The sequence below is a fragment of the Genypterus blacodes genome, unplaced genomic scaffold (assembly GCF_046128005.1).
Source record: "Genypterus blacodes isolate CSIRO-AG114 ecotype Tasmania unplaced genomic scaffold, CSIRO-AGI_Gbla_v1 ptg000158l_1, whole genome shotgun sequence".
Lineage (NCBI taxonomy): Eukaryota > Metazoa > Chordata > Actinopteri > Ophidiiformes > Ophidiidae > Genypterus > Genypterus blacodes.
Window position 1 is genome coordinate 1,055,001 of NW_027466959.1, and position 16,460 is coordinate 1,071,460.

Genomic DNA, 16,460 nt, shown 5'->3' on the forward strand with positions numbered 1-16,460 from the left:
ACACACACACACACACACACACACACACACACACACACACACACACACATGCAAACCTCCTGACACACATCCCACACATCGTCTTCCTCTGTATCTGTCTCCTAGTTGTCCCTCAGGCTCAGCAGAGCAGGTCAGACTCAGCGAGGCGTACGTTATATATAGACTTAGTGACCTCACGGCAACATGATCAGCCTGATTCTTAGTGAAAAATGTAAAGGGTGAAATGGAAATGTTTAAGAAAACTATTCCTGATACTCATTACCTTCCTTTCTTGAGACTTCATCTTCGAGATCAGATTATGAAAGTGCATTTATAATATGGAGATTTTGTGGTAATCTGAAAATGGGCCAATCAGAGCTGAGTACTCATGCTGGATAAGTGCAGCTATTAAAATGTTTCCTTTATCCACTCTCAGTCAAACATTCATCATTATCACTGTGTTAGTGTAACTGTAGGTGAAAGCCTTCAACTGAAGCTGTGCTCTAACCCCATCACATCACATCCCCTCCGCCCTCCCCACTTTTGCCCTGCAGCTCACATCCCTGAGGTACAGTCAGGGGGTGCAGGCTGTCAATTAAGGTGCATGAATCACTTAAAGATATGTGAAGGATAAACACGACCTCGGCAATTACCAAAGCAGTGTGTGTGAGCGGGAGCAGCGTCCAGCCTGAAGGTGCCGGGGCTCCGCTGTCAAGATGTCAGCAACAGCTCAGTGGCAGGAAGTGGCACCGCTTGGGGCCACAAGGGCCTCCTTCCTCCTTCCTTCCTCCTCCTTCCTTCCTCCTACCTGATATACAATCCATGCTGTTGTTGCTTTCATGTAACATGCTGATCGCTCTAAGCACAGAACTGCTGAACCAAATCACTTCAGCTTGGCCTTATTTTGCCAGTAGGCTATTCAATATCTGTGATTTAACCGTCTTTATTATTATTCCATCATTCATCACATGCTACAGTATACACAGTCAAGCGGAGACACCTGCCGGCTCCAATTAATCACCTGCTGCTTTACTCTCACCCTTAGTTACCCAGCCCAGCCACCCTCACTCCCTCTCACTGTCCCCCTTTGGAAAGCAGAGAACATAGGAAGTGCAGAACCGCATCTTCTGAACTGGCACAGCAGCGTCCAAAGTAGAAGTATTGAAGAAAGCATATTACAGTTAAAGCTTGATGAATTGGTGTTCATTTTCAAACTATATCTAAATGGATTACAATCATTTTGCATGACACCTATTTTGTGGAGAAGCTCTTGTAGCACTGTAGCGTTATTCTAACACAAACTCCTTGTTCCTGTGCGTAAGGAGACCAGAGGCCTTGTTACTTCTTCAAAGGGAATCGGTGGTATTGGCCACTAAACAACGTCCCATTTGAACTCGCTGTAATTGGTTACAAATGCTTTTGCGGGGATGAGCGGCTGATGGCTGCGAGGACTTTGTGTACAACCAGGATCACACTTTTTAAACACAGCTCCATCATTACTGACGTTTAAAGGTTTCCGTTCATTTAATTTGAATTTACCAAGTAGAACTCACATTAGGGCTAATTAAAGACTTAAGATAAGCTCAACTACAACTCTTCATTAAAACATTTGTTAAGATGTGAATTCTACATTTTAGACAACAGCTGCATTAATTTATAGTCTTACAAAAATACAAAACTTCTGTTACACTAATGAAAGATGTCAAAAATGATCTTGAGTGATAGAAGACCTCAAACAAATACATGAAACGTACTGTAATGGGCGCTGTGGTGCAGAGTGGAGGGTTCCTTTCCTGTTTTGTGGATAGAAGGCTTTGGTTTATGTGGTGGTGTGCAGCCAGTATCTTTATACTCACTAACACTTTGATTATACTGTTAAATGTCCAAAAAGCAGTCCGTGGGATCCTCATATGCTTTTCCTGACTGTCCTCATAGCTCGGCATCATCTGAGGCCAAACTGGCCCTGGCAAAAGTCCTGTCTAATGCTTGGGAGGGGGTAATGAGGGGTAAAAGTAGGTGAGCAGGGTGAGCAGGGTGGGTGCTGAACCAAATCAGAGCTGTAGACATGGATAGCACACAAATACATCATCTTTGCGCAACTCAGAGCCTGGAGTTCCTCTGGAGAGCTCAGATTAATTCAGCGGATGTGCGAAAACACCTCAGGATTTATGACTTCCACAAAAATGTTACAGCCGTTGTTCACTTCCACATGTGTCAGGCTCAGCACAGAGATTCAGCTCACTCATAAATACTTCACAGTGTTAACTTTCATTACATCACACCTTCAACTAGTAATTAATCTCAGACTCGTGAGTTTAGTGTCCCGTGGAAAAACATACCTCTGCCAAGGCCGAACAAGCCACTATTTGGTTTTTCACAATATTTCTGGATTGATTTAACATCTAATGGTGAAATTTGTGCTTGCACTTGACAACGGCTCAGGGTGGCAGCAGGGTTGATCCAGATCTGGACCAAGTTGCACCTATTATTGCACCTGTTAGAAATAAATATGCCCGATTGTTTTCATTGAGACTGGTGTATTACTTTATCTCTTAAAATCGTGCAAATCATTTTAAAACATCTGGTTTCTGCCCCTGGATTGAGATCAGCAGCAAAATGTAATGAAAATTGTGATAAAAAAGTGTAATACCTTAAACATAGGAAGGACAAAACACCTGAACAACCTGAAATGTTAAGTGCATAAACTTTATGATGTTCAATTCTTTCACGGGCTGAGTTCAAGGTTTCCATTCAAGTCTAATCTGGTTTTCAAGGATCTGCAGCTGTAATATCTTGTCTTCTGTTTTTTTTAATCACAACTGCTGGGATAAGTTAGACAGGACATCTGAGTGGACATAAAGCTCAAATTCTGGGACATATTTAAGACAGGCAGATTGACAGACAGCTCGATAAGAAGGCAGATATGTAAGTGGAGAAGGTCCACGCTGACAGACAGCAGTGGAGGAGTGGAGGCAGAGAAGAAGAGTTGAACAGAGCGGAGGAGGAGAGCGAGGGCGAGATGTGGAGCAGCAGGATGGGCAGACTGTGGAAACAAACGCCAGCGGTCAAACTGACATTGTATTCATCAAACTGACTCCTGTTTGGCAGAGAGGAGTGATGAGAGAGAGAGGAGGGGGGGAGGGTGGGTGATTGGAAAGCAAGCAAGAGACTGAGAAGCCAGATACCTGTGCTGTGTCATCCTCAGTAGGAGGAGGAAGAGCAGGAGGAGGATGTGGGCTGGGGTCTCTGCCTGGTGGATCTCCTGCTGTTCACACGGAGGGGGAGGACTGTTTGTTTAAGTGGCTCCGCATGGCAACCACTTGTGAGCAGCTCCTGTGAAAGCCTCCGCTGGCTCAGCATGAAGGTGGGGGTTGATGTGTTGGGGAGAGGAGGGGAGGGGGGGGTCTCCAGACGAATAAACACCGGCTGGCACTCCCCATCTCCTTCCTCACCCTCATCCAGCTGCCCCTATCTTCACTCCTTCCCCTGCACACCTCAGCACTCCTTTGGTTGTTCATCCTCATCATCATGATCATCACTATTTGCTAGTTTTTTAAAAGCGATTTTTGCAGTTGAATTCATTGAATTTGCTTTCCAAAGGTTTCACACTTACAACACACGACGACAAATCTTTGCTTGAAAAATCTTGAAGTATTTCTTTCCCCTCATGCCTTGAATTCTTAAAGATGATTTTTTTCTGTATTCCTATTTTTGCTGACCTTCAAAGGTATTTTGTTTGGACAGTGACAAACAAAATGAAAAGTTAAAGTGTATACATTTTTAGTGTCAGATTTGCCTAATTTTCTCCGGTAACAGATGAACTTCTGTTTCAGATATGGACGAGTGTGAGAACGACTACAATGGAGGCTGCGTTCATGAATGCATCAACATACCAGGAAACTACAGGTGCACCTGCTACGACGGCTTCATGCTGGCACACGACGGCCACAACTGCCTAGGTATGGAAGTCATTGTGTGTGTGGGTGTGTATGTGAGAGAGACTGAGCGACAGAGAGAGAGAGAGAGTGAGACACACATACTGGCACATACTGTGTATACATGTTGTGAATATGTAAACAGTAAAAACTCACATTGGTTTGCATGTTCTCAGATCCAATTCCGTCCACATTCATGAGTCTAATATGGATCCAATATCTGCTGGTAGGACTGCTGCATTGCCACACATGCCCAAGCTACAACAAGCACTCAAAAGAAAATAGTTTGATAGCAAAAAACAAGTTGTGCAAATATGGTATAGGTGTGCCAAAATGTATATCTGATCTTGGCGTGTGAATGTGCATAGATGTGTCTGTCTGAGCTGCCTGTCTGCGGGCGAATGGGAGTGTGTGTCCCTGTATCTCTTAAGCCAGTCTGGCTCAGCTTGCCATTCTCCAGAGAATCCCTCTGTCATCGTTTGGAGGACTTCCATTATCTGTGCTGTTTTATGCTTGTGATTGTGCTGTTGGGAGGGCGGTCGGGGTTGAAGAGTTCTCCTGCAGCTATCTGGCTGTGCTTTATTACTGACAGATCCACACCATTTAGCCTCAGTGCGTTGTTATTGACTCAGTGTCAGCCAGACAAATGTTTTTCTGCTGCACGCAACACACAGCTCCGCTCGGATGTGCTTAAACACATTTCATCCCATCAGTCTGGAAGTGCTGAGTGACGAGAGCAAAATCAAATAAAACTCACAAGAAAACCTCATTTTGGATGGATTTTTTTCTCGGCCTGATATGTTTTGGCGTTGGTGGATGTTGTAGCTCATTCTTCAAACCTTTGGAGAGATTGACTGAGAGATTGAGTGCTAATAGCAGCAGCCAGCGAAGCAGAGTGGCTGCTCAGCTGCAGATTCCCTTCCTGGGAATGACTTTCAGACAGATGATATAAAACAGAGTTAAAGGGGCTCAGCCATTGGAATTCTAATTTTCTTCTGTCCATACATACTGTATGTACAGTATACAAACATCAGATGACGTACTGGATTTTGTTGCCGTAGCTAGATGGTTGCAATTAATTTGTTTCTTAACATTCATGCATATTTCTAAAGACAGTGTCAGACTAACTCCAATAAACACATTGTAGCTGGACTCGTTTCTGATTGGCTGACACAGAGCTGACAGCTTGAGTGATGAGAGGACATTTCATCACATTAGGCCTAAAGGTGAAACTGTGAACTTGGGAAACTTCTGGCTACAGTGACTTTTCTGTTATGATCATTAGCTCTATTAGCACCAGAGCCAAAGATGGAAAATACCAGCCAACCAGATCGGTTTGGTTCTTGTCTTTTATGTTTGCACAATCTGTAGACATTGTTGCTTCTAGTGATGAACCAATCCTTTCTGTCTGAATTGTGTGCGAATGACAAAACGTGTATGGATACGATTCATCTTGCTCTTTGGAGCTTAAATGAAGTTTCTATTTATTTAAACCGGTATACCTGTACATATTTGTCAGTGTTGTTCAATATGGCATTGGGAGGCCACATGATGCCACAGGCAGTTGAGGAAACCATTGTCTGAGAAGCAGCGGATTACATTACAACATTACATGAAACAGGAAGCTGCGGTTTCTTTCCTCTGGTGATGAGATAAAATGGATTATGAAGCCCCTCAGGTGAAGTTGGTGCGTGATGAACACTAGACGGCTACACACTGCACACAGGAGACCAGGCTTTTCAGTACAAATGCTTCAAAGATGGTTATATTATGTGATTTCCTCAGAAGGCTCAGTTCCAGCCTTCTGTTTGTCTCTGCGGGTGCCATTTTTGAAAGACCAGTTCTAAGATTTGCTTTTATCCTTCTGCTTAACATTACCTAAAGCCTGTAAATATCTGTGGGTTAGATGTGTGTGAGTTTGTCTTCAAACTCTTTACAGTAGCTGACGTTGTGTCCTGGTACACACTGATGACCTGAGCCCTATCACCATCATTCCCCAAAAATGGAGAAAAAAAGGCAGTTTCAGTCTTAATATCTTACATATTGCACTCAATGTTTAATCTTATTGTCAATAAACACCTTACAGGTCAACAATATTCTGTATTTTGCCACAAGGAGGCACTACAGATTAAGTAGGTGCGAAAAACTACTTTTTGTTTTGTAAATTTATTTATCACCATTGAAGTACATTTTACCAAATTAATGAGAAATGACTCAGTTCTAACTTTCACCAAAATAATGATTTCTTTAGATAAGCAGGAGAAATTCACGTTACAGCAAGACAGGCTTCAAAAATACGAAGTAGCAAAAACTGACATTATATAACAGAACAAAACAGTAAAAATCAGAAACTCAGCTATGCATGAGTATACAAGAGTAGCATTATACTATTTTCGCTGTATTTTTAATAGTTTGATAAACGCTTACAAGTTCATAGTGCTGCCTTTAATCTAGCATTTATGTTGTTGTCTAGCTAGCTAGCAGCTAGCTTATTTCATTCACTGGATAAACATTGACCAATGACATGAACCTGTTTTAACTTAGCATCATTTACCACAACAATCATTTAGCATACTAGTTGTTAAGCATAAACGTACTCTTAGGAGTATTCTATCTATAGCTATCTATTACAGACTTCTCCAGTAACTGTGGCTTCTACGGAGAGGAGTTCCTCTAAAGTAAAGCTCAAAACGTACTTTAGCTATATTTAGATAAACTTCACTTCACTTATACTGCAATAAAGCGTCTTTTTTAAACATCATGAAAACGCCTTAATGTGCTTGACAGTGGCATAAATCTAAATATGCTTAGTCCGAGTAGCAGACCTAAACTATGCGGTTGCCAATCCATTAGCAACTAACGGGTGAAACATGACAGGTGAGATGTGTGACTGAGAACATAACAGATTTGGTTTCTGGTACAATTAAAGACATCCTGCTTCTCCTTTGGGAGGCAGGGAGTCTAAATGTGTCTGACTTTGTGTTTTCTTGTTTATTTCCTTATTTTCATTATGTAAACAGGCCCTTAAGCTCACTGCTTTAGCTGTTGTGTCGTACTATTTGTTGTGGTTTGCTGAAGAGCTTTGTGGGATTTGACCACGTTTCCTTAATAGCAATGATTGAAATGATATGAAGCGGGCCATGTGAGGATGTCATCACCTGATGTTTCAGCCCACGCCTGGCTTCAATAGAGAGACTCAGGCTTAATATGTGCCCACTAGATGCGTCCTTAATTAACTGAAACTAATTAAAACCGGGGCACTGAGTTCAAACGTTCCAATAAAGAACAGAATCAGACACAAGATCTGGAACGGGTTTTATTACAATCAAGTCTGTTTAAGTTGTCTTTTCATTTTTTCCTGTTTTTCTGATCTTCTTTCCTTCCCTCCTTCCCTTTTCTTCTATCTTTCCTTAATAATCAAATGTTTTTCTGCTTTTCCACCCTGTTTCAGACTAAAGGCAGACTTGTCGTGGTTTAATGTCACGCTGGAGGATAAGAGGGTCGTTCCAAAGTCTCAAAAAATAAATCTTTACTAACATCAACATCCTCTGCCACTTTTAAATTATGTGGCCCTGGCATAAACTTCACACATTATATCCACAACCATGATGAATGAGTCACAAATCAGAGAGCGGAAGACATACAAGTTTAATTTACTGCATCTACAAATTAATCTGAGCTGAGTGAAGCCACAGCACTGAAGTATGACGCCATGACAACGTGCCAGACAAGAGCAGAGACACTTTCTGCTTCAAGATGTACACAGACTGCCAGGATAAATTGTGTGCATGCGTGTAAATGGAATAGGATGGTGTGTGTGTTTGTGTGCGTGCGTGCGTGCGTGCGTGCGTGCGTGCGTGCGTGCGTGCGTGCGTGCGTGCGTGCGTGCGTGCGTGTGTGAGTGATGTAGCGTGTGCCCTCATCCATACAGTAAATCTCCTGCTGAATGAGATACTTGAGAGTGAGACATTATAACAAACACTGAGGTTCTTGTTGACGGGAAGCATGAAGATGAAGGTTGGAGGAGCTCCATTTACACTGCGGTTTGACAACAGGCCTGCATCTGCCAGCCGGGAACTTGTGCTTATATGGTTACCATGCATCATTGCACGCTATTTATCCCAACGTTAGCGATGACAGTAAACATAAAGCATCAGAGAGGCTGCTGATGGCCCAGGATCCATGAGTCAATACGCAGGAACGTGTTACTCAGTCGCCATCTTATCTAAGTGGGCTAAATATAGAGCCAAGCCACAGAAGATGTGTCACACCTGAAATGGTCTTTTATTTGTTTTTACTGGGTTTTCATGTTCCAACATTGAATTCCACAACGAGATGATATGACACGTTGTTGTTGTATCATGTTTCCAGGTAATAGCCTGCCTCATAATGTCTCATGTCTCCACCGCAGTGGCAGGAATATCTCTGTGTTTACTCTGCGTTAGATTTGGCATTTATGGCAACTAGGGAGGAAAAATTATATTATTAATATTAATTGCAATTCTTGAAACAAACAATTCTTGATTCATTACTTTGAGTTAAAAAGAGACGGCTTCTGAATGGAGTCACTAAACTTTAATGAATACTTTACACTTAATGTCTACCTACGTATGTCTATCTATACCTCCTCCAGGTTTATGACTGAAATGCAGTACTTACAGAATCGCAATACTATAAAATGGCAATACACATAGAATCGGAAACAAAGTATCATGATGTTGAATGGAGTCGTCTCTTCAATTTTGGCTCTTCAAGACGTTGACTTTTGAAATCACTACGTTTACTTGCGCATGATACTGTTTTGTTTACTCTGTGATGACAACAATGCAAATGAGGCCAGTTTCACACGCATGCACACACACACACACACACACACACACACGCACACGCGCACACACACACGCACACACACACGCACACACCAGCTATGAGCAACACTGGCAAGCCACATCACAATGTTAATGAGTTATTGAGCCTTAGCCAATCACAATCACAGTTGTGTACTTGTACATCACCCACTTCACACAAGGTGATTTAGCATTTAAGTGACATTACCAAACTGTTTAAGGGTATAAATGAAGTTTTATAGTGTAGGATGAGGTTTTTCCTTGTTTTGAGGAACACAGTGAGCTCAGCCCATTCAGAGCAGAGACGGTCCATATAATCCCTCATTTCCACCATAACAGCTGAGGAGAACAACACATTAGTCTAACTTGTTTGTTTCACACTCCGTTCATGTCTTATTTCTCTTGCATGCTCTCAGCAGCTCTGTGAAAAACAATAAATACCTTGTGGCTTCTAACAGACCTAAAGCATGATATTCCAACAAACCTCAGACCCTTGTGGTGTTCTGATGAAAAACTACACACTGGAAAATTGCAGAGGGTCTTAAAAAAAGGAAATCAGTCTGCGTGAGTGTGTAGGAAGTCGCTCCATCGTCTCTCTGATGCACTTTGTCAACAAGTTAGGGCACTAATTGATTTAAGATTGCCTAATTGTGCTCTGATTAAAGAGCGGCCCTGTTCGGCTCCCTTTCTTCTTTTTGATTTGGACTTTTTGTTTATTTGGTTTTGTCGTGGACACAGCTGGGCCCAATGTGTCAGATCACTCTGTGCCCTCCATGACTGTCTGGTGTGCTCGCCTGAGTTTATTTTCCTTCCGTCACGTCCCCTCTTTCGCTCAGAGGGAAGATCTGTGCTCTGCGTCCACAGCGGGGGAGTCAGCAACCGCGGCCGCGTCGCATTAACCTGAGAGGTCCAACATGTCACGGTGAAGTGAGGAGAGAGTGTAGGTGGGAGACAAGACAGAGGAGGAGGAGAGGAGACGCCAATGAACCAAGGCCAAGTTTGACAAGCTGACAAGGAGCTGTGAGATCCACATGACGGCACTTAAAGTTCTTTCAAAATGAGGAATAAAAACAGTTGGCTGTGACACGGCCCATATGTGGAGCTGCTACAGTGCAGACCTCCAGCGTTAGGATGGTGAGGATGTGGCAGACCTACAGGTCAGCTCATCTCTTCATCCCCCTTTAGGTTGTTTCATCAGGAGATAGTTCACATTTTCAGGGCTGAACCTGAAATTCTACCACAGTGACTCAGAGACTTGGGCTTGAAATGATTTATTTAAACATATGTGAATGAAATTGAGGAACAGCGTTTGTGGATCCTGCCGCTTTAGCTCCTTGTCCTTGCTCTCCTCTGTTACCTCCTCCTTCACCTCATCTCCTCTCATCGCCTCCCTCGCTCTGCCTTCCTCCAGCTTCTCGCTGCCCAGTCATCCCTCCTCTCCTGTCAAGCACATCCTCATTATGTCTAAACAAAAGTTTACCCCAGTTTACACAAGCACAGGCTCTGGTCGATACTTTCAAAATGGCCCTGTGGCCTGTGTTTATGTTGAAATTGGAGATGGCTGTGCCTTTTCTTTCTCTTTCCACCTCTGTCTCTCTCTCTCTTCCTTCCAGGCTAAAACTGAAATACATCCCTCCTGTTAATGACATCAGATTAACCATGAGATTTGCCTGAAATATTGTCAGGAAGTCCTTCTAATCATCATTCATGTGTTCTTTATGTGCATGTGGTCAAAATTGCAGCCAAATTAATTGGATACTTTCAAGAGTCAAAGCGTGAGCTCACAGGCAGTATCAGGATGTGAGCCCCAAGTAATAATTTGATATTTCCCAGGTTTCAGGGATGGTTGGAAATGTCCAAATTGTCCAAATTGAAGCACATATTTTATTTCATTTTGGTTCCGTCCTTTGTGCTAACTAAGCATCTGTGTGCGATGTGATCTGTGTGATCAATCTCTGTAAATCACACAACACCAAAATATTTAAATTAAATCAACAAACGTTCTGGGAAAACTGGAATTTTAAAACTGAAACCTGATGTCCAGGATACACAGAGTCAGTGGTGGCTGCAGAAATTATTTATTGGCTGGAGAATCTTGGTGTGGCAAACAAATACAGCAACATAGAGGGACTCCAGAGTATAAAAGAGATAAGGTTAAGACACAGGATTGCAATAAATAGCCTGGGGTGTCAAACCTTTGGCTGATCTCATGTGTGTATCACATAATGAGAGTCACATGAGATCCATTTAGGAATCATTCATTCCAATTTAAAAACACCATCACCAGTAAATCAAGTGTGTCGTTTGTTTAAACATCAATATTCATAATTAGCTGATAACAACGGTTCCATTCCACGTGCCAGAAACACACACATGATAGTGTGATTTATTTATTTTTTTTAGGTTCTTTTATTAATCGTCATTTTGCATGCAATTCACAGCAAATCGCATGCAATTGAAATTTATCTTGCACCCCCTCATATCACACACACCCAAACACATGCATCACAGAGGGGGTGCAGGGCAGCCATTATACGGCGCCCGTGGAGCAGTGTTAGGGGTTTGGTGCCTTGCTCCAGGGCACCTCGGCAGTGCCCTGGAGGCAAACTGGCAACTCTCCAGCTGTCAGTCCACTTTCTTGGTCCATACGGGACTCGAACCGGCGACCCTCCGGTTCCCAAGCTGAATCCCCTATGGACTGAGCCACTGCCGCCCCATGTGTGTGTCCACTACAGTAGGAGGAATGAGCCGGACATTAGAGAGGACAGATAGGAAAAAAGCCAGAGAAATCAATGTGCAAATATCGTATGTGATATTCAAGAACTACTTAGTTGAGCCTGATGTCACACTCAGCACATCTGCTGATTAAAAAAACAATAAGTGCATTAATAGATGTGAGAGTTCATGCAGTCAGACATAATGAAGTCCATCCTCCTGTCACTGAGAGCCGAGTCATAAAGTCCAGATATTGGTTTTAATCCAAACAGTATATACCGTCCTTGGCGGCGTCTGAACTGCTGCTTATGGAGAAAATGATGAAAATGTGCATTGGCACATTAAAGTCCTCATTGAAGTCCAGTCTGAGTTATGACTTACAGCGACGTTATGTAATGAAGCTTAGCATCTAAACAAGCAGGGAGGAGTGAACCAATAAAGCTCACTAATAAATCAACAATACTGAAACATGGGTGTTTGTCGGGGGGGAGGTTGGGAGGTGGCAGCTCTCCGTCAGAGGCTTTAACAGCTTTAACAGCTTTATACCATTATCCTACAGAGCTGTGGTGTCTCTTGACAAGAGACGTAAAGCGTTGGTGCGAATGTTTCTTGTCTGTTTTATGGTCTCCTTAACTCTTTAATGAACTTCTTCCATGGGTGTGTAAGTGGAGGAGGGACACTGCTGGTGCCTTTTTTTTGTTCCTGGTCTTTGCAGCTGATCTCCCTCTGCCTTAAATATTCAGGTTTCAGAGAGAGAGAGAGAGAGAGAGAGAGAGAGAGAGAGGGAGAGAGGGAGGGAGAGAGAGAGAGAGAGAGAGAAAGAGAGAGAGAGAGAGAGAGAGAGAGAGAGAGAGAGAGAAACCTGTGTATTTAGTCACGAATCTAGTCACACAGAGCTTTGGTTGAAACAATTTTAAGGCCCCATTACACTTCTTTCAATGTAGAACTTTCAGGGTACTTTTGTTCCGTGTGCCGTTCCCACAAATGCAACTTTTGTTGTCGGTTCTTTTGATACCTTCCTGTGGCCGTAGAGGATGTGAATGACATTGAGCAGACAGAGCTCTGATGGGCCAAATGGAACAGAACTTTTGTTGGTAAGAACAAAATAGTATACATATGTAGTGTTGTAGTGTACAATTTCATAAAAAAATTTCTCTTTTGACAGTAAAGGTTGCTGTCCCCTGGTGTGGATATCAGAAACATTGGACAATTTAATTGACGATTGACAATTTATTTAAATGGTGTTAGTGCCTCTGTATAATTTGTGAATGTCCCTGTTTGTGTCACTGATGAGGGACGAGAGATCACAGCCAGGACAAAATGACAAACTACAGAAAGACCCTGAACCACCTCAGAAAGACGACTTCATCCTGACTAGACAACTGTTTGGACTGAATGTTCTACTTCAGTATATTGGGGTCTCCAGGTTGGCAGACACAAAACAGTGGACCAATAAATCATTAGAGAGTGTGTTTGTGCAGGGATTCACATTGTACTTCTGAATGACTGACAGACTTTATGTCACATTGATTTGTTTATAGGGGGCATCCGAATTTATTTAAGTACATCTGGCATTTTAGAATGATTTTATGCCACGCTTTGAATTGAATTCAAACAACAACAAAAAAGATAATGACACTAATGAAGTCATCCACTGACGTTTACAGGCCTCTGCAAACAGCCTGGACTTATATAACAGGTCATTCTGTCTCCCCAGTTTAAATAGAGACTCTGGAATTAAACCCTGGACATTCTTGAGCAAGCAGTTTTAGTGCAGAGACAAACAAGCGCTATGTTCTCTTCATTCATTTGGTGCAAATGTCACATTCTACCTTTCTAAATCATGAAAAGGCAAATTGTACAATCTTGACCTGAGACAACTTTATTTGGAGCTGTGGTAATTTAATGGTAAATGGATTCTGTGGAATGGAGCCAGCAACCTTCAGAGACAGACAATTAACAGAAAGATGGGCTGAAGGAGTTACAGCTACATTGTACACTCTTGTCTCTTGTGTCGCCTCTGAATAAGTGAAGACCAATCAGGCTGAATCCAGCGGCAGAAACTCTGTGGCCCCTGGCCCAAAACTCTCCGAGTGTGTGAGTGTGGGTGGGGAGCCGTTGTTAACGCCTATGAAGGTTGTCACAGTCTCACCAAGCTGAGAGTTTAAACCTCCCTACTGCTCAATCCTTCTAAAGGACGAACTGCAGCGGTCATTGATAGTGGCACCTCTTTTGTAATGGTCATATTCATTCCTTTGTAAACTCAGTTTCTTGGTTTGTGTCTTGCCTTTACACACCATGCTGCATCGTAATAAATCATCTTACCTCACGGTCACAGATCACATCCACATTTGTTGAGGGATGTTATTTCTTAACCTGGATAACACATCTGGTTATAGATCAGATCATTCAAATGCAAAATGGTAATGGGGCTTCGAGTCATAATATCCAATTTTTTACACTTTATATTTGCAGGTTAGGTTCTTTCCCCCCTTTGTTGCTCCAATCAATACTTACAAATTCGGTCTCTTTCTTTCTTTCTTTCTTTCTTTCTTTCTTTCTTTCTTTCTTTCTTGAATGTGCCTTGAATGTGTCTGCTTGGTCAACTTCAGAACACACAAACATGAGCAGAGAACCTCAGACTAAACACAATACAAAGCCATCCTGGTCAGGCACACACACACAAACACACAAACACACACACACACACACACACACACACACACACACACACACAGGTGGTCCTGTTTGATCCCTGTTAAATTCAATGAAGGGGTTACATGTTTCCAGCTCACTTCAGCCCCATCAAAATGCCCCATTTGTAATTTACTGGGCTTTCAGCAGCACAGTGGGGCTCTATAAACAATGTTGTGCAGGCACACACACACACACACACACACACACACACACACACACACACACTCACACTCACATTTACGAACTGCAGTAGAGATTCCCATCCAGTAGTCTCTGTTCTTCTCCAAGTATCCAGTAAGCGCCTGTCTGCTGGTTGTAGGAGATTGTGTACATTCATACATGTTGAATATGCCGTATGTGTGTTCTTGTGTATGTGTGTACTTGTGTTTGTGTGTACATGGCCTACAAATTCCTGACTCTGGTGTCATCCCTCTCATCATAGGCCATGCGGCTCATAAACTCACTCTGACATGCGTTTGTTTATGAAGCCTAATGGACCGCTGTTACACAATACTGCATCTGATGACTGTCTCTGTCTGTTTCTCTGTCTTTCTTCATCCCACCAGATGTGGACGAGTGTCGGGACAACAACGGCGGATGCCAGCAGGTGTGTGTCAACACCATGGGGAGCTACGAGTGTCAGTGTACAGACGGCTTCTTCCTCAGTGACAACCAGCATACCTGTATCCACCGCTCAGACGGTAAGAGACAAAGAGAGAGGGAGAGAGAGAGAGAGAGAGAGAGAGAGAGAGAGAGAGAGAGAGAGAGAGAGAGAGAGTCTGTGTGTGTGAGAGAGAGAGATTGGTATTGTATTGAGCGGGAAAAAGGATGTATTACTGCCAGAATGACCTCTTTTGAATAAGAAAGATGCAGACAGTTTTGAGAAGTTTGTGTGGTTAGTAAAGTGGATAATGACAGAAGAGTGGTCCAATTGGTGGAGTGGATTCATAGTATTCATAAAATGACCTGCCAACCTCAACAGTGCCGGCTGGTATGTTTCGTTTTTGATCCTTAAACCCCAGCAGAACCAGAGACATAAGGAATAACCCAAGCTTGTGGCCTGCTGGGCCTTGGTGGAGGGATGCTCTCTCAATTCCTTCATGTGACTTTGTGGAACATGAGGGGGCTGCAGCAGGATGTCTATGAGTTGCTGCCCACACACACGCACACACAGTGACACACACTGGGGCGAGATGTGTGACATGTCACATGCATGTTTGGCATGTCCGACATGACAGCTGGATTTTTGAATCACTTCATCTCTCTCCTCTTGCATCCCGAACCCATTAGGCCTGTCACATGTAATTTACGGGTTCAATCTGCAGCAGCGAGGGCTCCTGACAAAGGGAGCGCTGCCTTCCTATCCTCCACCCGCAAACATGTGCTTCACACACACACAGATGGACGCTCACATACACACTCTTTAAGCATAATACCCACACACAACATGGCTGTGAATGGGGACAGTGTGGTAGTTAACTTGAAGACAGATGAGGGGGACGATCGTCTGTCATCTCTACATAAAAGCCTCAAAAAGGAGCAACTGGAGGAATGTGGTCAAGGGTGAAGACTGAGGGTGAGGAGAGCGGTATCAAAAGGAAGAGGAGGTGGCCGCAGTGACCTCCTCCTACGACTCTCCCTCCTTGGCCCTGGTGTTCACAGCTTTGTTTTGCGGGCGTGGAAGCGTGTTATGAGCGCTGTCAGGCTGCTGAAGGGATTTCAATGGAGACGTTCTTAGAAAGAGGTGAAAGGCGTGTAGAAATAGAAGCATGTTTGCTCTCTGGAAACCCCATAAACCAGCATGTGAAGGTCTCTCTCTCTCTCTCTCTCTCCCTTCTGTCTTCTGCCTCTCATCTCTTGTCTCTTGAAAGTATTAATGTCATTTTCAAAGTTTCAACAGCGTTCATACGGTTGACAGAAGTTTCCAATGAGCTGTGTCTTTTAAATCCAATTAAAGCTCAATTAATGAATCGCTTCATGCCTCAGACTCTTCCAGCAGTCGTTGTGTCAACATGTGATTCCTGCTCCCTCCTGTCAGAGGGATGTTCAGGGTAAACAGGCAGTAAACAGCCAGTGGTTGATTCCTATTCACTAGCACCACCTCGTCCAAAGGTCCTCAATCGGACGCTTGTCTCCTCTCCCCTCTCCTGGACAGGAATAGCAGCAGCAGCAGCATCCGGGTGTCCCATAGGAACCTCCATACACATTTATTTCCATCATCCCCCTCCCCTTCAATCTTCTCTCCCTTGTGTTACTGCTGTGGTGGGCAGATCTGTGTGTTTAGTCT

The 16,460-nt window shown here is 43.3% G+C and overlaps 1 protein-coding gene across 1 annotated transcript in view; it reads left to right on the forward strand.

The window, feature by feature from the left end:
- The window catches only part of scube1 (signal peptide, CUB domain, EGF-like 1), a 72,910-nt gene that overhangs the window by 9,139 nt on the left and 47,311 nt on the right, over window positions 1–16,460 (forward strand). Inside the window, exons 3-4 of the mRNA XM_076167391.1 lie at window positions 3,813–3,938; window positions 14,740–14,874. Coding sequence (XP_076023506.1) covers window positions 3,813–3,938; window positions 14,740–14,874 — 261 coding nt within the window. The remainder of the gene's footprint in view (window positions 1–3,812; window positions 3,939–14,739; window positions 14,875–16,460) is intronic.